At 43.9% G+C, this 21,438-nt stretch overlaps 1 protein-coding gene across 14 annotated transcripts in view; it reads right to left on the bottom strand.

Moving 5' to 3' along the window:
* The window catches only part of PTPRT (protein tyrosine phosphatase receptor type T), a 935,828-nt gene that overhangs the window by 83,944 nt on the left and 830,446 nt on the right, over positions 1-21,438 (bottom strand). For 10 of the 14 annotated variants that reach the window (XM_070420943.1, XM_070420935.1, XM_070420937.1 and 7 more), the window contains one exon: positions 921-1,111. In XM_070420943.1, the coding sequence (XP_070277044.1) occupies positions 921-1,111 (191 nt within the window). The remainder of the gene's footprint in view (positions 1-920; positions 1,112-21,438) is intronic. The other 4 variants (XM_070420932.1, XM_070420940.1, XM_070420939.1 and 1 more) reach the window with 1 other exon arrangement.

The following is a 21,438-nucleotide window of genomic DNA, read 5'->3' as shown; positions in this document are numbered from 1 at the left end:
TTACTTCACTTTTTTTATTTGTAAAAGGAGTGGCCTAATAGGCAAGGTTTGAAACAAAAGGAGTGAGACAAAGAAAGAGAAATTGTTCTGCCTCAGAAAGGAAAGGGTGTGTGGAGGCCTTTTCCTGGCTGCTGGGAGAAGGGGAAAAAGGGAGTTTTGAGGACACTAAAAAGAACTTTTGGGAAAGGCAGTGGGTATAGAGACCTGTGAGGAGATGAGAACTGTAGGACCGCTTGTATTCAGGCACTTCCTGTGCTTTGCTCCAAGCCACCACCCCTGGCCCCATTACTACCCAAACCTCAGTAGCAACTGCTACTCATAAAACCCTAGGGTTAGAGATGCTTTGGGAGAAAGGAAAGAGGTGTCTGATGCAGAGGTGAGGAGAAGGGACAGAGAGGGGACAGAGGCACTGGAGATGAGGCACTGACTTGGGGGCACTGAGAACACAGCAGGAGTGTGGGAATGAGGCAAGAAGTGCCCAGGAACAAGCCAGCCTCCCAGATGCACTGGCAGGGAAACCTGCTGGCTTCCCACAACATGTGGGCTGGGGCTGGAGCCATTGGAGGTGCACACGGAGCAAAGCTGTGACTCCAAAGTGCAGAAACTTTGGAGATATCTGAGCAATGAAAGGAAGAGGGGGCAGGGGGGAGAGAGAGAGAGAGAGAGGGAGGGGGGGAAAGGAGGTTTAAGGGTCTTCAATGGTGCTTCTCAAATTTAAAGGGTATACAAGTCTCTTAAGTTCTGTTAAAATGCGGGTAAGTGATTCAGTAAGTCTGGGTGGGGCCGGAGATGGTGCGTTTCCAACCGGCTCCCAGGAGACGCTGATGCTGAGGGTCCAGAGACTAAACTTTTAGTAGCAAAGCTTTAGCCCCAGAAGCTTCTGCACCCACCTGGGAGTGTCTGCACATGCGGTCCCTTACCTCATATTCCTCCTTGAACCCGTAGCCCTGGCCTCTCTTCATCTGGGTGATGTGCTGCAGCAGATCAGCCACGCGGATGGCCGGCTGGAACTGGTCCCGGGGATAGCTCATCTCCATGGGGTCGCAGGCCCGGTAGGGGTGGGTCTGGATGGTGAGGGTGGGCTGGGACAGCTCTCCGCGGCTGCCATCTGCTTCAAAGAGAAGAGGCAGAACAGACCATTACCTATGGGAGTTTTGCCCTCGGTCCTCTGTGCCTTCCCTAGCGGAACCTGAGGAGGCCAGAGGGAACTAACTCATGATTCAACTAGTAAAGAAATCAGAAAGAAAAGAGACACATTGCTTCCTGGGCATGGCTGTGGGGGTAGACTGAAAAATTAAATCAACAAACCAACGTGTGAACACAACAGCCCTTGGTTCGTTCCATCTCAAGGGTACATATCGATGGAGTAAAGACCAAGTCCAGGTTGGCTGCCATCGCCGCCCTATCCCAGGCCTTCCTTGAGGCTCGTCAGGGTGGTGTTGGCCAATCCTGGCCAATATCAGAACCACCGAGAAGCCAGACAGGCTAGGTACTGGGAGCGCCCTCCTGTTTAGGAAGCAGGGTGCCTGCCTGCAAAGCCTCAGGGCCCTGGAGACCAGGGCCACGTGTGTGTGTGCTTCGGATCCACCTGCCTGCATCCCCGGGACCGGTGTCTCCACCAGTTTGTCTCTGTTGGGTGGTACCCCGGGAGGAAGGAACTGGAGCCCCAGCCACAGCAGGGGCCCTGACCTCTCAGCTGCTCTCCAGCTGTGGGCTCTACAGCAGTGACCACCTTCGGCCTCCTGTCCAGATTCCCCACCACTGAACACTCTTGCTCCAGGAGGGTCACGGAACCCACCTTGCAGGTAGGGAGGCCCGAACTTCCTCCTTTAGTTCTGCCCTTCACCTCTCCCAGGCCTGGGTCCTAAGTCTCATTATCTCTTTCCTATCATCCCTCCTTGATAAAAGATCTCTATTTCCCCCTGGTAATAATCCTTACACCCACTGCGCTGCTCTAACTGTCCTCTGTTCTTTGGCCACCCTGGGAACCGATGCCTGCTGAGCTTGGATTTGAGATTCTCTGTTCCCCTTGGACAACCACCTTCTAGTCCTATCCCCTCACTGCTTGGCACTCCTTGCTGGTCTTTCCAGGCCGGTGTATCTTCCCCAGAACCTCTGAGGTTGGTCTGCCCAACCTTTTCCCAACGACATGGACAGTCTATGCCCTGGACCTTCTGTCTGTGGCATGTATGAGATGAGAAGTCAGATTTAATGTATCTCAGCCAAGTGTGTTCAGGCTCAGCCAGGCACCCCAGCAGGACCCCCCTAGGCCTATGCCATGCCTATTCCCTGGGTGGCTTAACATATATTCCTGATTTTCTGCAACTCGTCATTTCAAAAACCATGTTTCCTTTAGCTTAGTTGTGCCTCATGTCACAATAGCCCATCAGACATTGACTCTGCACGTGAAGATGAGCTCTCCTTCTGTGTGGCAGCCTGAGAAACACTGTTCCCAGGAAGGAAAGAATTGCCAACATAAAGATCTAGTTTACAGCTTTCTGCACAAGGAAGAAGGGTCTAGGTGAGATGTTAGCACATAAAAATACCGATTATGTTTTCTCCGGAGATTTTAAAAAACAGGGAACACATCCTCACTGGCATTGCTTAAACGCAGTGCTTGGCGAACATGGGGGCTGCTTCCTTTCTCTATCCATCGCACTCTGTGATGGGGAGTTAGAATTACTGGGAACCCACTCATGCCAGGGACTCAGGTTGGCACTGGCCATGCACAGAGCAATGCAGATTCCACCCTCAAGTCTTGATGGTCTAGTAGGAAAACAGACAAGAACAGGAGCCGGAGAAGCCAGGTGCTTTTAGGTAAGAGCAAGGAGGTGGACAGGGAGTGAAGGCAGTGGGCGGAAATGTGATGGGACGAAGCTGTGAGATGGTGTGAGGGCCCATCTAGAAAGGCCGTGAATGTGCAAGCATCTCCAAGCCAGTGGGAAGCTGTCGGAGGGTTTGAAGAGGAATCCTTCTTTAAGGACTCCCACTACTTCATGTAGGGGTCATGCTGTCATGTCAGCTGCCATGGACATGAGGCATCTTGGGAGCACCACTCCTGTGATGGACTGGGAGGGGGTGGGAGTTGGGGATGGAGAAGCAAGGAGTGCCTGAGCTTGCTCCTCTAGATTCTGCCCTGCTCCCAGGAGAGGCGGAGCTGGAGCCCGGTGAGTGTCTCCTACCTAAGCCCCCATCCCCAGATGCCTTCAGAGACCCATGGTCTCCCCAAGGACTTGAGGCACGGGCTGCCTGGGAGACCAGCTGCCTGGCAGAGATAGGCTTCTTGGCAATGGGCACCTGGCAATTTTTGTGAGATGCCAAATGTTTCCAAAACCAAAGAGCTACCAATATGAATATTTTCCCTAAACACACGGCTTGACAGACTGTAAACTTGGTGTCAGCAAAACCAATGCTGCAACGGAAAATAAATGCATTTGAAATTGAGCAACTTGTGTTGCTATAACATTTGTACTAATGTCAATGCTGGAGCTAATGATGCTATGAAGACTCGGAACCAAGGGATTTTCAAGGTTTATTAATTCAACTAGTTGGACTCTTTTTCCAATGCATCCGACCTCACCTATTCCCTTATTAACCTCCGATAATGCAGACGTGGTGCCTTTTATCACACTCCATTTCACCCGACGCACTATACTTAATTTTCCATCATTAGGTTTAATGAAAACCCAATTTCACAACTCACTTCTCTCAGGAACCTACAAGTAATGCTACGTTTTTATCAGCCCCAATTAAAAAGCGTTATGATGTTCCTATTCGAGAGGGAGCCTTAAAACTAATGTGCGATTCTGCTGCTAATTCAAAAGGGTGCTGGAACTCACACACCGCGTGTAAAATGTAACTCAAACCAGCTGGCCCAGGGAGAGGGCATTTTTCATTTTTCATCTCACCAGACCCTTAATTCTCAGGCCATCTCAATTTCTCATTTAAGGGTCCTGCATGTTTATTTATTACATAATATTTTGGGTTTCTTTTGCCCTTTTCTGCAGCTGTTGCCTTAGCCTGTGCACTCCCTTGCAGTAACTCTAGTCGCTGCCTGTGAGGGGCTGGTGGGGCGGGTAAAGGGATTTTGGTGACATGTCTGAGGTCCCGGGTCACCACCGTGCCCATTCCTCCTTTCTGTCTCTCTACCAGGTCCTCTTTCTTCTTCCTTGGGAGTCTAGCTTTGACCTTCTCTCTCTCTCTCTCTCTCTCTCTCTCTCTCTCTCTCTCTCTCTCTCTCTCTTTTTACACCTCTGCTACTAGCCACTATATATCTCCTTCTAGCTTCAGCCACATATTTCCAATTGCTTGCTAGGAACTGCCACTCCAACTGGTTAACAAATATTTACTGAATACCTACATTGTACAAAGCACGGTGTTAGAGCCCGTGTTCACATGGGGGTGGGGAGGTGGGGGGGTGTGCTCAGAGGGAGATAAGTGCACCGCAGCCCGAGCAGGAGGAAAGGAGAGATAAGTGTGCATAAACAAGCCTAACAAAGGCGGGAAGGGACCCACGTCCAGGAGACGGATGGGAGGATGATGTGCTGCAGAGTTAGGCACCATGGAAACGCTTCCATGCTTTAGGCATTCACCATCCCATCTCTGTGGGTGTGGCCATATCTACGTGCGACCTACATCACCTCTGTCCAGTGGACCTTTCCACGGTGCTGTGCGATATGGGAGCCTCTCACCACACGTGAAATATGGCTAATGTGACTGAGGGACGGATTTTTAAATTTTGTTTCATTTCAATTAATTTAAAGGTAAATTTCTACATGAGGCTACTGTGTCGGGCCACACAGATCTAGAGGAAGAAAGAGACAGGGAGATGAGAGCCTTCTGGAGCTACATGGTGGGGCAAAGGGGTCCACTGGAAACATATTGCAAGCCACATGTGTAACTGAAAATTTTCTCATAGCAACATTAAATAAAGTAAAAAGGAGCAAGAATACATTTTGATTTAACCCAATACAACAAATTAATATTTCAACATATAGTCCATATAAAATTATTGCCGATGTATTTTACATTCTGTATCCTCACATCCACAGGTGTTGTGCTCTCACTCAATGTAATGGCAGATGGAATGAATGAACTTCTCTGACCAAATGCAAAGGGTAGAACTTGTAAAACTAATAGTAAGTACAATGCCACCCACTGTGCCATGTTTTATGAAGTTGAAATGGACATGATATAATTGGCAACTGACACTCACATACTTTGTTATTTGAAGTAACAGCGGCCTGAAGGATAGATAAAAAGTGTTTTCCTTTTCCTATGTCCTTTCCGGGGCTCAGAATCAGAGGCTCTAACAACCAAATATGAGGGGTTGGCATCTCCAAGCCCTTTCTCCGCTCAGTCCCTTTACGGGGTCTCTGACATGGCAACGACAACAGATGATGGATAAAGGCCTTTGTGCCCTGAATGCAGATTCAGTATCAGGAAGACTCTGTGATGGGAACACTCATGGGGCCGGTGCCTTCAGGATTCACCTATTCCTTCCAATATATAAATCAATCCTCCATCCTCCTCTCTGTGGAGGGAGCATGCACCCCCCCCCCCCCCCCCCCGACACACAGCACCACATCGGAGGGAAGGATGGTGTCAGACAGACCATAGGGGGGTGGGGCTGTGAACATCCCTGTGCCTCCTGCCTCAGCCACAAGGAACGGATTCCAACCAGCGAGACAGCGAGGGCAACACTGAGCACCTGCCTGCTTGGTTTATGGTAAATGCGTCCTGGAGTGGTATCTCCTCCTCCTTTGGAGTTAAGTGAACAGAAACAAAACAACATGGGTCTTAGAAAACCCCCATGTTACAAATAAGGAATAGGACACTCTTGGATGCTGAGAAAAAGACAATTTTCAAAAGAAAAAATCAGTCAGTGTTGGCTGTCTACCCAACCACCATCTGGTACCTCCTTCCTTGCTGGCAGAGCCCTCAAATTAGTTTGGGTGCCTACATACTCCCATGTGACTGGGGAGGATGACCCTCTTCCCAGATCTAGGGGCACATTCCACTTTACTTGCAGGTGTTCTTATCCTCTTTGTCAAATTTTCAATGAGACAGAAGCTCCTAGGAAAGGTGTCCTTCTATTTTTTAAAAAAATATATTTTTTATTGATTTCAGAGAGGAAGGGAGGAGTAGAGAGAGAAACATGAAGATCAATGATGAGAGAGAATCACCCATCAGCTGCCTCCTGCACGCCCCACACTGGGGATTGAGCCCACACCCAAGCATGTGCCATGACCCATAATTGAACCATGACCTTCCGGTTCATAGATTGACACTCAACCAATGAGCCATGCCGGCTGGGCTGTCCTTACTTCTAAGAGGAACATTCCAGTGGCCTCCCTGCTCCCCACATATTGCCATATGTGGGGGTGATGCCTGCAACTGCTAGAGCGATCTTGCATCCACATGGCCAGGCTGATGACAATGCCCCCGTGAGGTGGGCAAGTGGAGAACTTGAAAGAACTGGGGTCCTTAATGACATCCTTAAGCATCTCCTTCAGCCAACCATAGAACCAGCTTCAACTCCTGACTTCTGATCCTGTGAGATAATACAGTAACTTATTCTTTAAACAAATTTGACTTTTTTCTGGTTACTGGAATCGTATCCTACATGACAGAAAATAGAAATGCATTGTAGAAAACGTGGAAGAATAAAGGAAGTGAAAGATTAAATAACAAGACAACAGATATTTCAAAACTTGGATCAAGTTAAGAACCAACTAGAAAAAACTCCCTCTGGGTATCTGGCTGGTGTGGCTCTGTGGTTGAGCATGGACCCATGAACCAAGAGGTCATCAGTTCAATTCCTGGTCAGGGCACGTGCCCGGGCTTGATCCCTGGTAGGGGGGGTGCAAGAGGCAGCCCATGGATGCTTCTCTCTCATCAATATTTCTATCTCTCTACCTCCCTCCCTTCCTCGCTCTCTAGAATCAATAAAAACTTTAAAAAAAAAAAAAAAAAGAAAGAAAAACCCTTGCTGGGTGAGGCAAGGGAAGATTGTGAGGAAACCAAGATGCAATGGCCGAATTGAAATGAGCGTTGGAATCTGTAATGAGAATAAGCAATAGGCAGAAACTTGCGGAAGATGAGTTTGAGAACCTTGCAGTGAAAATGCAAGGGTATAACAATGAGATGTCTATTTCCTCTGTATCTATCATCTGCTCATGTGTGTTCATGTGCAAAGGCAACAAAAAGACATTTTCAGAGAAAAGAAAACAGACACATAACAGCCAGATAATTGGTGTTGCTAAAGGAGAGAACCGAATAAATGGAACAGAAGAAATAATAAGAGGCATAATGTAAAAGCAGCTCTTTGGCAGAAGAGAAACCTAAATCTTCAATAAAGAGTTCTCCATGTACAACTAAGAAATAGGACAGATCCCGTAATTCAATTGTTTAAATAGTATTGACATAGAAATGCTCAGATAAACATCTAGGCTGGGGAAAATGATTATCTATAAAAGAAAAGAAACAATGCTAACCATATTTTCTGGTGCCCAAATTTAAATGCCAGAAAGCAGTGGAACACAATTTTTGAGGGGAAAATACTGTGCCCCAAACGATACACTCATCTACGCTGTTTTTCATTAGGAGGCTACTGGCTCAGATCCCTGTCCAGAGGCATGGGGAGGTGGGGAAAAACAAACAAACAAACAAACAAACAAACAAAAAACTCCACAAGGTTGGAGGTAAGCATTTTATAAAAGAATCAATTTGTTAAACACCAAAATCAATTTAACACAGATGTGAATATAAAAATTGAAATAAATGTGAATAAAATAGAATAAGCTACAAAAAAGGATTCTTATAGAGAAACTATATAAAAAGCTAATATAAAAATTCTTGCCTAATGTATGAAATTTTACCAGCAAAAACCAGGAAGTAGGTGACAGATACATCACTAAAAATACAAGTATATCAACTTCTGGTTGCCAGATGGGAGGAGGGTTTGGAGACGGGTGAAAAGGGGAAAGGATTAAGATGTGCAAATTGCCAGTTATAAACACAGTCCTGGGGATGTAAAGTACAGCATTGGGAATATAGTTAATAATGTTGTAATAACTATGAATGGTGTCAGATGGGTACTAGACTTATGGAGGTGAGCACTTTGTAATTTACATAAATTCTAATCACTATGCTATACACTTGAAACTAATATATGTCAACTGTAATTAAAAAATATTTTAAAAGTATATCTTCACCTTTCATGACAGACAGTCGACATATATTAATCATGTTCTTAAAGGATCTCAAGCGTGTATGGTCACATCTCTGTAGTGTGTGTGTTTAAGTTAAAGGTATCAATTAGTAGAAAAAGAAGGGTATGTAGCTTTCAAATAGAGGTGAGGAAACCATGGGCCTTTACCACATGTGGTCTGTGTCCGCGTTTATGTCACTGGTGTGATAGACAAAATGCAAACACAGAAACCTGTGCAACCACCACTGAACATCCCCTGTTCTGACAAGTCAATGAAAAACCACCCTATAGAGGTATTTTCATAATTCAACACACATTAATGCCCCCCCCCCAAACCAAACTGCCTCCACTGAAGAGAAACTCACAGAGGGAAAATAAAATATAAAGAATGACAAGCCATCTGAGGAAGCTTGTCCCCATGAGGGGGAGTCGGGAAACGTGAGACACAGAGTAATATGCCTCCCAAGAATGGAAAATAATAAAACAATCAAAGAGACTATAAAATAGCCACATTCCGATTGATTAAAGAGAAAACGGAAGGCCCGCGCACCACAGCAATCACGCAACCCATCACGGAGGAAGGACGGGCAGGTTTGAAAGTACAAACTTAACTTCTAGAGATGAAAAATCTAGTCACTGACAGTAGAAAGCAAGTAAATAAATATAAGAACAGATGTTAATGGAACACAATAGAAGTTAAAGACACAATAACGAAGCTGAGGAAAAGTAAAAGCTGGCTCTTTCCTTTGAAGACACCAATAAATTAGACAAACCTCTGCTAAAAATGACAGAGGGGGGAAAAAAGACACAAATAAACCACTTCCCAATTGTTAGAAACTGGCAGAACACGTTTATCACATGCTCAGACTGGCGAGTGAGTACATGGCCCGGAAAACCGTGAACACATCTGAAGACGGATGAAGGTGGCGGAGTCAGCAGCCACAGGTCAGATCAGCCCATCACCAGAGCACCGGCTGTTTTTTTTTTCTTCTTTTTTTTTGATAAAGATGTTCTTTTTTGAGATAACTGTGGATTCACAGTCATAAGAAATAACAAAGAGAGGTTCTGTATACCCTTCAGCAGTGTTATTGTCTCGCATAGCTGAAGAGCAACGTCACAAGCACGGATACACTCCACGGACCTCACTCAGGTCCCAACAGGTTTACATGTGCTTGTGTGTGTGTTCATGTTGTACATGTTTCATTTTATGCAATTTAATCACATGTGCAGATTCCTGTGACCATCACCACAGCCAAAAGGATCCTTCATGCAACAGGAGGAGCCTGTGAGTTTTTCTCTTGTCTCTTGGCTGAGGGCTGCCTACTGGACCCTGGGTGGCTGTAGCAATAATGAAAAAAAGCATCTCTCAGTGTAACCCTGAAGTCTGCCAGAGCCCCACAAATGGGCCCCACATTCCCTGATGCTCCTATAATCCGGGGGTCCATAGGGCCACGGTGTGTGGCTGTCATGTTGTGCACTGCTCAACATTAGAGGGGCCATTCTTGTAATAGCCTTGCTCTGTGACTTACTAGTACGTCCTGTTCATTAAAAGCCATCAGTCTTTACTTAAGTGGTTAGTGGTGGGTCGTCATTTTCATTTTTCATAAATCGTAAAGTGAGAGGTTCAATCGTGTAGAGAGGCAGGAGTGAACGAATTATTAGTCTGTGGACTTAGCATCCTAAGAGCTGAGGCCGAATTAGGAAGGGGATCTCTTCTGTGGGCAGAGATTTGGACTCCCATGAGGGGTCTCGGGGATGTACATGTGTGTGTATGCATGTGCAAATGTGTGTGTGGGGGGGCATGGCCTAGAAAATACATGGGTTTTCCCTCACTTCTCCTGCCAGAGCTAAATGTTTTTTGAAATCTCTGTTTTATGAAATAGACTTCTAGGTAGGGTTGTTTTCGAAGAAAGGATTTTACTATAAACATAACCTTTGAAAACCATTGTTTTCTATTTTTTATGAGGGGGTCACAAATTTATGAAAATCCATGGGAAAGCAAGACAGCAAAAGTGCTGACACCAGTGTTCCCTGGCACAGGCTTCATAAACCTAATTCAATTGAAACAAAAATGAAGCCATTGGGTGTGTCAGAAGCAATAGACGTGCAGCAGCAACAGGATGCTTAGGCCTTAACCACTTAGTGATCCAAGAAGGAAGGAGGAGCATAAAGCTGAGGGCCATGTACGAGAGCCTGGAAATACACTGTTAACCACAAAGGAGAAGAGATATAATTCTGGACTTTCAGCATGTTTTAGCTCACTGGAAACACAGCCCTTTCGTGGAACACCTAAGTCTAGTGATTAATTACTGCATATTCGCCATTCGTTTGTACTATTAGACACATGTATGTGTGAATGATCCCACATCTCGCGTGGTCCAGGGTTCGGGCTCCGGAAGACGAGCCGCATGCAAATGAAAGAAATGAGACAAGAAATAATTTGGAAATATTGGGGGCCAGGCGGATAAGCCCAATACAAGAGAAAGGACTTCCACTGGTGCCCAGGCCTTGCCAACCTTTTATTCAATTTTGGATACACATCTAGCTCTTAGGCAGGCAGATAATTGTGGTAACAGACAGACTATCTTAAAGGTCAGTAAATATTAGAAGGATTTACTCTGAGACTATTTGATCAGGAAATAGCTTGGGCCCCCATTGTCTGGACTAGACAATCGGTGCATAACTCTGGCCCTTGCCATGGGTTCAAGGTTCACCAGCATTCTGGGATCTTTGTTTACACTTCTCTGCTAGTGAAGAAAATAGGTGGCTTCCTGCATATATGTACCACCAGAGGAACATATATGAACTTAATGAGTAGAAAAATATTCCTTACTGACAATGAGATAGGTGTCTACACAATTTTGTAAACTAATGATAAAGTATGGTACAAATATTGGCTGGGAAGAAATGCGTTCCTGGGGAATGCTTACTTAGATGAGAGTGAAGTGTAGTAAAGTAAGAACTGTGAGTTTACTCAGTGTTGGAAAGATTAATACTAGTGTGAGGTTATTAAATGTTCTTAGTAAAAGTTCTGCATATGGCTGTGCATGTTAATATAAATAGTCAAAAGAACTTAGAAGAATGTGTCTAGGTGAGTTAGTTACTTGAAGCAGAAATAATAAAGAAAAGTAATTGTAGAGTTTTGATAATATTTTAAGCAGGAAAGAGAATGATATTGGATTGCTTTTGAGAGGGAAATTGTGCAAAGAGATAGGCTGGGGTTGTATGAGGAAGGGTCTGAGTTACACATAAAGGGATCTACTGGGCCCGCAAGCATGACAACCTTCAGGTGGCTCCTGCATGCCATTTCCGTGTTTGGCAGGGCTACAAACAGTGGAAATAAAAACAAATAAAACTGGGTATTGGTAGAGCCAATTGGTTGACTCACCTTCCCCCATCCCCAAATCATCATTAAGGTGAAATCTGGGCTACAGATGAACTTATCCTTGAAGTAAACCCAAATTGGCTGGGATTGCTAGCAACTGGGGAAGACTTCCACCTTGAAAATTCTGGGGCGGCTGAGAAATCTGATGTAACAAGGAAATAAATTATTCCAATTGGAAAGACTGAGAGACTCCCATCATATTTCTCTGAAGACAGGGAGGTGGTCAAATGTGTATTGACTTTGAACATAAATCAACCTGAGTAAAAACCCCAACACCACCACTTACTGGCTGTGTGACTTTGGGCAAGTTATTTAACCTCTCTGAACTACAGTTTCCATAAAGGGTTTATGAATGGTATCTATAAAAAATCATTAGAGAAAGGGAAAATGTAACACTGTGGTTTATAATTGTTAGAAGTGCCAGACACTATAGGTCAACACAATAGAGAAAAAAGAGATGGTCCCTTCTCTCCATGTCCAGGACCCTCACATATGCTACCCCTCTCTTTCCCCATAATGGCTGAAATAGCATCCTCACATATCCCTGAATTCTCTTTTGTTTCTTTACAGTGAGGCATGAGCATTTTTTAGAAGTTCAAAGCTAAGCATGGCACCTCCTCTCTGAAGCCATTCATGCCCTATGGCCATGTTCCTGATCTTTACTATGGCTCTAAGGCTATGACTACTCTAGCTCCCATCTCTCTCACCTGCTGCATCTTGTGTCTCTTTGTCCTTCGTTCATGAGGCTGTAGCCATACAAGTTCTTGAGCATCACTAAAGAACTGAGAGTCTGCATATGTGTGCTATTCTCCTGGAATGGTTAACATTCCCCCAAACTTCCAATTCCAAGTGGACTCCTATTCTTCCTTCAGAACTCAGCTCAAAAGTCACCCCCTTTTCTAGAACAGAAAGCTGATCTATAGTAGAAAAGAAGATCAGAACAGGGGTACCAATTGGCTTGAGTGGGGCAAGGTTTGCCTGGGAATGGCAGGAGGGATCTTCCTGGTCTGTCTGCATATTATTAGAGGGTTGAGTTGCACCAATGTATGCAACTGTCGAACTCATGGAATGGACAGCCTAAGATCTGTGCATTTATTTATATGTAAATTTTACCTCGAAGGAAAAAAAAATAGAACACCGAGTCTGCATTATTGATATGCATAGTGCAGTACTAGGGCAGGGGAAAGCATACTGATGTCTGAAATTTCCCTCTGCAATGCATAAAATAACAAGATGGATTGAGGGAGGGATAGACAAAAAATAAGTGATAAAGTAAGTGTTATAAAATGTTAATGGTAGACTCTAGGTCAGTGGTTCTCAACCTGTGGGTCGCGACCCCTGTGAAAGGATCGTTCGACCGCCAAAGGTCGATCCTTTCACAGGGGTTGCCTAAGACCATCCTGCATATCATATATTTACATTATGATTCATAATAGTAGCAACATTACAGTTATGAAGTAGCAATGAAAATAATTTTATGGTTGGGTCACAACATGAGGAACTGTATTTAAAGGGCCAGAGGTTGAGAACCACTGCTCTAGGGGGTGAGTAGATGGGTTTTTACTGGAAAAAAATTATTAATTTTTCTGAATACTTGAAGATATCAAGGAACACACACCTGTCTGCCCCATCCCCATCTGAGAGTACCACGTTACATCCTAACAATATCACCTTCAGGAATCACAGTGTAGCTTTCTAGACCTGTATGTTGTCTCCATAATTACAATAGTGATTGGAAAATTCATAGTGAAATTATTTGTCTGTATTCTTCACTAGACTGTAAGCTCCATGAAGGCAGGTGCCCTGTCTCTGCTGTTCACTGTGGCATTTCCAGGACTAAGCGGCTGCTCACTAAATACTTATTTGTCAGGTAGGGACACCTGCCCCTCCGAAATCTGTCCTCCAACTTGCTAATAGACGCGACACCTGTCTGCTTCCAAGGTTCACCTCTCATGTCTTCATGTTCCTATGGTGAGAGTAGCAAGATCTTCTTTTCCTGCCTCAGTTCTATCTGCCTTGGGGGTTTAGGTAGCAAAGTCAAATTTACTGAAAATGCATTTCTTCCCCAGGTGGGCTTTTGGAATTTTAGTGACACCCAGATCCACTGAGCATCTCTCGGCCTGCAGGTTGTCAGCTTCCCTGAGACTCCAGTTTGGGATGGACATGATTAGTTTCCCAGTGGCTTCAGGGTTATGTCCAGCTTCTTGTGTTGTGTTTGTACCACTGCTGTCCAAGACCTGCAGCCTCATAGGACGATGTGTGATGGTAGGAAAGAACCTCACATAATGCCTCACACTGAAAACATGGGCTTGTCTTGTTTTCTCTCTCATTCATCAAAAATCGTAATAAGACAAAGGTATACAAAATAGTTGCAGAGTAATCCTTAGCTAAACTGGAAAAATTCCATTTTGACAGGCTGTGCAATCTTCAGTCTGACAGGTGACTCTGTGTTTCTTTGATGTGTAAGGAAGAGAAAATGAAGTGACTAAACTTGTCTGGGAGAGGAAATTTAAATGTGCAACAGCAGTTTGAAATGATTTTGTCATTGTACTGGCGGATAGGAGCCTGATTTCTCCATTTCAAACTATGCCCTGTATACTTCAGCGGAGTTTGTGGATATAATATACCGCAGAGACAACAGCACACTGACAGCGGGAATAGTTATTGAGTTTTCACCCTGAGTTCTCATCCTGGTTTTGCCATGAAATTATCTTGCACAATTACTTTCACTTTTGTGGATCTCATCTTTAAAATGAGGGAGTTGTTGATTTATTGGTGATAGCCATTCTGACACGTGTGAGGTGATATCTCATTGTGGTTTTAATTTTCATTTCTCTGATGATTAGTGATGTTGAACATTTTTTCATATGTCTATTGTCTATCTGTATGCCCTCTTTGGAGAAGTGTCTCTTTAGGTCCTTTGCCCATTTTTAAAATTGGATTGTCTTCCTGGGGTTGAGTTATATAAGTTCGTTACATATTTTGAAGATCAACCCCTTATCTGATGTATGATTGGTGAATAGGTTCTCCCATACAGTGGATGAGTGGATAAAAAAGCTGTGGTACATTTACACAAAGGAATACTACTCAGCTGTAAAGAAAGGAAATCTTATCCTTTGCAGCACCATGGATAGACCTGGACATTATTATTATTTTTTAAAAATATATTTTATTGATTTTTTTTGTTACAGAGAGGAAGGGAGAGAGATATAGAGAGTTAGAAACATCGATGAGAGAGAAACATCAATCAGCTGCCTCCTGAACACCCCCTACTGGGGATGTGCCCACAACCAAGGTACATGCCCTTGACCAGAATCAAACCTGGGACCCTTCAGTCCCCAGGCCGACGTTCTATCCACTGAGCCAAACTGGCTAGGGCAGACCTGGACATCATTATGCTAAGTGAAACAAGCCAGTCAGAGAAAGACAAATACCTTAGGATCTCACTTACATGTAGAATCTAATAAATGAAATAAACTGATGAACAAAATGGTAACAGAGGCATGGATTCATGCAGTAGACTGAGCTGTCAGAGGGGAGGGGCATGTGTGGGGGACTGGATGAAAGGAGGGAAGGGATTAGCCAAAGAACATATATGCAGAATCCATAGACAACATTGTGGCGATGGCCAGAGGGAAGCGAGGGTTGGGCTGGGTGGAGGTGGGCAAAGTGCAGGGAAGGGGGTGGAGAACATCTGTAATGGTGTCAAAAAAAAAATTAGGAAGTTGGATTAGACCAATGCTTCTCAAACTTTACTATACATTCTATGGGGATAGTTTATAATGCAGATTGTGACTCAGTGGGTCTAGAACAGCCGTGGGCAAACTATGGCCCGAGGGCCGGATCCGGCCCGTTTGAAATGAATAAAACTAAAAAAAAAAAAAGACCGTACCCTTTTATGTAATGATGTTTACTTTGAATTTATATTAGTTCACACAAACACGCCATCCATGCTTTTGTTCCGGCCCTCCGGTCCAGTTTAAGAACCCATTGTGGCCCTCGAGTCAAAAAGTTTGCCCACCCCTGGTCTAGAATGTGGCCTGAGAATCCGCATTGGTGGTGAGCTCTCAGGTAATGCCCAGGCTGATTGGTGGTCCATGAACCTGAACTTTGAGTAGCAAGGGATGGTCTCTAAAGGAACTTCCAGTTCAGAAATGCAATTTGTTCCTGAACAGTTCTAGCGTTGCTCACAAAAAAGCAAACACTGTCCTTTATGCTCTTAGTGTGTGAATGATGTAGTGAAGCTTCGCACTGTCCAAAACAACCTACACAAAATTCCAAGCAACCAAAGCCTTTACTCTGGGGAGAACAGATACCTAACACCCCCACAAGAACTAATAATGCATTGTGTGCCTACCGAGGGGTAGCCTGGCAGATCCTCAAGGGCTGGGCTACAGAAGTTGATCACTGAAACGGCAGCCTACTTTGTTTAACGCAGCGGACCCCAAATCTTGGTGCTGGACGGGTCACTTAGAAAGCATCTGAAACACAGGTTCTTTGGCTCCTGACTCTGGACCTAAGAACTTAAAAGTTTTAGTTTGGGGTCAGTCATGTTTGGAAACTGCTGTTATAACCATGCAGTGGGGGAGGGAACAGGGACTAGAGCCAGAAAAAGGAATTTTGATTCAATTTCTGATGAAAACACGGTAAACATCAGTGCTGCAAGCCTGCTCACCAGCTTCTTCACCCCACTGGCTTTTTTCTTTTTCTTAAAATTAATTTATATATTTTTACAATATACAAAATAAATCTATTACCAGGTTGTAGATACAAAATAATTAGCCATTTCCATTGGCTTTTTTTTCATGGTAATGAGGGTGTGCAGGTCACAAAGGAATCGCTGTCAGAGAAATAGACTGAATAGTTGCACTTGTGGGATGTCGGAGCTTAAAGGATCCTGGCTCCACTGCTATTAACCGAAAGGCTTTTGGTAAATTATTACAACATCTCACTTGTTAAGCTATATATTAACTGCTACATAAGAAACCCTAAAACTTAACAAGTTAAAATAACAAGCATCTACTATCTCACCATTTCCGAGGGTCAGAAATCTGAGTGCAGTATTCATGACTCAAGGTCTTTCACGAGGTTTCCCTCAAGCTATCAGCTGTGGTTATGTTCGAATCTCCAGACTCAACCCTGGAGAATCTGATTTCATGTTCCCTCACGTGATCATTGGTGATTAATTTTCTCATGGCTCCTGGAGCAAGGGCCCAGCTCCTTGCTGGCTGTGGGCTGGAGACCTCCCTCCATTCCTGGCCCAGTGGACTTTTCCATAGGCAACTCCCAACAGAGCTTCCCACAGAGCAAGCAAATGAGACAGGAGAGAAGATGAGAGCCACAGCCTTGTCGTAGCCTACTATTGGAAGTTACATCCGAACTTACTTTGTCCTAGTCATCAGAAGTCAGTGGCTAGACCCAGCCTGCATTCAAGGACGGGATTACGAGATGTCAAATAGGAGGCAGGGATTATTTGGGTCATTTTAGAGACTGCCAGCCACAAATCCCAAATGTCACTCCACAACGCTTTTGGGAGAATCCAAAGAAATAATGTCCATGAAATAGCATGTATAGACATTACAGCAATATAACATATAAGATTACATTATGACAACTTACTCCAAGAGGTCCAATCAAAACCCTCCAACTGATTTTACTTAGCTTTGCTAAGTGTCTGATCCATTCAGTTAATGTAAGTTCTTTAATTCACGAAAGGTCCTAAACTTCCCTTTCTACACTTTTCCAAACATTTTCCCAACATCTGACACTTCAAGGGAAATAAATGGTTTAATTTTCCTTATAACATAAATTGCCATTGACAATAACTTTAATCACTAAAGAGTTAACAATGCACTTTGAATGGCTTCACCCAGATAAAAAATTCATTCCCTAAGTAAATGAATTAGCCCCATAATTGACAGTCGATTCCAGTAATAAAACACTAATTAAGTGATTCTGCTAAGTAAAAAGTGCAGTGTGATGAATCTGCTAGACAATGGACTAACTAATAAAGTTTCATGTTAAGTAAATGGCCCATAATGGTAACTAAACACTTGCCCTGTCTAGGATCAGTTGAAAAAGCAACACTGCTTTTAGGAAACAATGACAGAAGTGACTGTGCCAGCCAACATCCTAACAACATTACACTGGGCTCCTTTCCAAGCAGGGATCAAGTCATAAGTCTGAATGAGGTAAATGTACTAGACCTGGGGGCAAGGGCAGGGCAATCACTGTGGTCATAGCAAGGGTGATTGACCTAAAGGAGGACTTGGCCTAGTCCAGTATAGCCAGACTGCAGTCATAGCAGAACCCAGTAATGGGCAAGTGCTGGTAGCATTCAATGCCAGACCTTACTGGGCTAAGGAAAGTCAGAATCAGCACCAAGGAGAGATCCTGGATGTGGTGGCTGCAGGAGAGGTTCCTAGAGATGGACATGTGCATTGTCATAGACAAGGAGGTTGGAGTTTATCGGTTTGCTCTCTGCTTCAGGAGGCTAGGATGGCAGTGGACTCAGCTCGCATAGGTACAAGGGTCTTTGTTGTCCTTGGGAAGCTTTATAATAGTGCTTCTGGAAGGATCTGGGTTCAGAGCAGTCCATGCTTCCCATGGCTTGGACTTCCAAGTCCTATCCAACAAAGAACACTGCAGACTTTCCATCATTAAAACCTGTGCTCTGGACATTTATAGTTGGAACATGGTCTTAGTTTCCTTGCTTTTCCTTGAACACATCAGGCACACTCTTGCCTTGGGTGTCTCTAGCAAAAACACTTTTTTCTGACATGGCTTATACAGCTTATCTTTTTCAAGTCTTTGGTCCAATTTCGTCTTCTGTAATACTGAAATACTTCCTCACACATCACTCTCAGCCCCACTTATGCTCTTCCATTTTTTCAAAGCACTTGTCATCTTACCTAAGAATAGAGAAACATGTAAACTGACCATCCCTCCACTACGCTCGCCAGCCAATCAGGAGAGTATGCAAATTAACCCAACAAAGATGGCGGTTAATTTGCATACGTAGGCCGAAGTGGCGGAGCGATGACTGATGGCTCTGGCCGGAGCAGCGACCACTGAAGGCTCGGGCCAGAGCGAAGGCCTGGGTCCCGGGTGCCGGAGGAAAACCAGTGCCGGCAGCCAAGGGAAGGGAAGGCCTATTGCACGAATCTCTTCGTGCAACGGGCCTCTAGTTTTCTATAATATACTTTTTATCTTTTATTATTGTCCATTGTTTATTTCCTATCTCTCTCTGTGTCCTACCACCACTACCATGTAACCTCTATGAAGTCAAGGGTTTTTTTTTCTGTTTTATTCACTGATGTAGCAAGAGAGCCTATAACATGTTTAGCACATAGTAGGTGCTCACCACACATTACTGATTGAGTAACTGGCAGCAGGGTTCTGAAGCTTGTTATCCTCTAACCCAGTGGTTCTCAACCTTGGATGCACATTAAATCACCTGGGAATCTTTATAAAATCCTGATTTCTGGGCCTCATCCTCCGGAAATTCTGTTTCTTTGTTACTAATGTTGTGGCCTCACCCCATAACAAAGAAACAGAATTTCCGGAGGATGAGACCCAGAAATCAGGATTTTAAAGTTTCCCAGGTGATTCTAATGTGCAGCCAAGGTTGAGAACCACTGTTCTAACCATTAAGGAGAACAGTGCAATACTAGACACAGATGGAGTAAGGAACAGCCTGTATCCTGGGATTTGAAGACATTACTATTAAATTATGCCATTCCCCCAGTGGCCTTAGAAGTGGGAGAAGCAGGCTACAGTAGTAAGATCATATGCAAGAGAAGGATTAGGTTTGAATTTAAGATCTATCACTTACTAGCTATGTGACCTTGAAAAGTTACTTAATCTCTCTGAGCCTCAGTCTTTTTATTGTGAAAGAAGCCTAGTGTTAATAATAATTGTTGCTCTATAGTTTGTGAGAATTAAAGGATATAACATATGTACAACATCCTGCACAGTTCCTGACACATAGTTAGGGCCCCATAAATGTTAGGTTTTTCTACTTTCCTCTTTAAAGACAATAAAGCATATCCCTTAATTCATAAGGGTAAGTAGGACTTTTCATGTTTTCCCAAACATTGACAAGATCCAAAAGAGAATAAAGTTGGAAAAGAGGAAGTAGTGAATGGAATGGGGGAGGGGAAGGAAGGAAAAAGAAGTTGGAAGCATCGGGCCTTCTGGAGGGGAGAGGAGAGGTCATGAGGGGGGAAGCAGCAGGGGCCTCAGAGTGGTTCTGAAGATGTCCCTTTGGTTTCCAGGCCTTCACTCAATTACAGAATCTAAGGAAGCTAGTATTTGATCATGAGGCCTTTAGAGTTGATGATTAGGACAAAGATACCAAGATGAAGGCTTCTTAAGAAATCAAAGTGCTCCCCATATAGTTCTCTAAGACTAGTGCAAGGGTCTCCTTACCTCCACTTTGGGGTCAAACCTAAGAGCAGCATCTCCATGCCTCCAAGTCTTCATTTTCCCCAGCAGTGCACAAGAACAGTTGGTTGAGCACAGAATAATTAAAAGTGAATCACTGTGATCCACCTTGAATCACAAAATTAACATATGATTCATTCAACAAACACTGATCAAGCATCAATCATATGCCAGGCTCTATACTAGTCTCCAGAAATACAGTGGTAGCCAAAACAGAAGTGGTCTCTGCACTTTGGAGCTTACAGCCTAGTGAAGAAGACAAACATTAAGTAAAAAACTCCTAAGTGAATAAACAGGTGCACACATGACACTTGTGATTCATACCAGGAGTGACTAAAACATAGTGCTATTAACAAAAAGGTCACTATTTAGATTGGAGATTGGGAAGCTCTCAAAAGGTGACAGTTAATCATAGATACGAAGGATAAATAGGGGATAAATAATAAATGATAGAGAGTAAGAATGTTCTAGGGAGAGGAAATAGAATTGTGGAAGCCATGAAGTTGGAAAATACTTAATGTTTTCAAAGAATAGAAAGTCAATATGAATGGACTCTATTGAGCAATCCAGAGAGAGGTCAAAGATGAGACCAAATCTGTAGATGGAAACCAGATCATTCTAAGCGTTAGAGGCCATAAAACACATGGTGACCCAGTGACAGGCCTTTAGTTGGACAGTAGCATGGTGACACTTGCATTTTAAAACTGCGGAGAAATCCAGGCAAGTAGCTATTTTATAAGTAAAGCATGATAATGACATTGAATTAGTCGGTGAACCTCTGCTGATGGGTCAATTTGAAAGGAGAGTGATGTGTCAGAATGAGAAGAGATATTAATAAGCAAGTGTCCAGGGAGCAGCTTTGCAAGTGCATGCATTTGCCAGGGCACAGCTGGTGGAAGACTCAGTAGAGGACCACATGGGTCTACACTGCGGCAGAAGCAGAAGTGACTGCTGGTTTGGAATGATTCTCTTCCTTTTGGAGCCTCCGTCACATCTGTAGATCAGAGGGAATTTCACCTAACCTAGATCAAAGTCCCTGAAGATGAAAAGGGGTTTTTACTTTGGAAAAACTGAACTGGCCCAATGAGACATTAACTGAATAAGGACAGTCGTTTCAAAAATCAAACATGTCCAAATATTTCCAGGCATAACACCATCAAAATATTAACTGACCAAGCAGAGAGACAGATTCAATACTTGTGAACTTAAAAGCAATCTCCCAAGTGGAATGCTGTAGAGCATCCTCTCTCTACCACCTGCTTCATTATGAAGAGCTGGTCACACCAACTGGTTTGCAGTGTCTGTTGATTCTGCAACCAGATATGTGTGGGTATGGGTGTGGGTGTGGATATATGCGTAAAATAAAATTTCCATGTACACCAATATTTTGTGCTGT

This window comes from Myotis yumanensis, unplaced genomic scaffold (assembly GCF_028538775.1).
Source record: "Myotis yumanensis isolate MYYU_CA2020_CCGP unplaced genomic scaffold, mMyoYum1.0.hap1 SCAF_7, whole genome shotgun sequence".
NCBI lineage: Eukaryota > Metazoa > Chordata > Mammalia > Chiroptera > Vespertilionidae > Myotis > Myotis yumanensis.
This window is presented reverse-complemented; position numbering and strand designations above follow the sequence as displayed.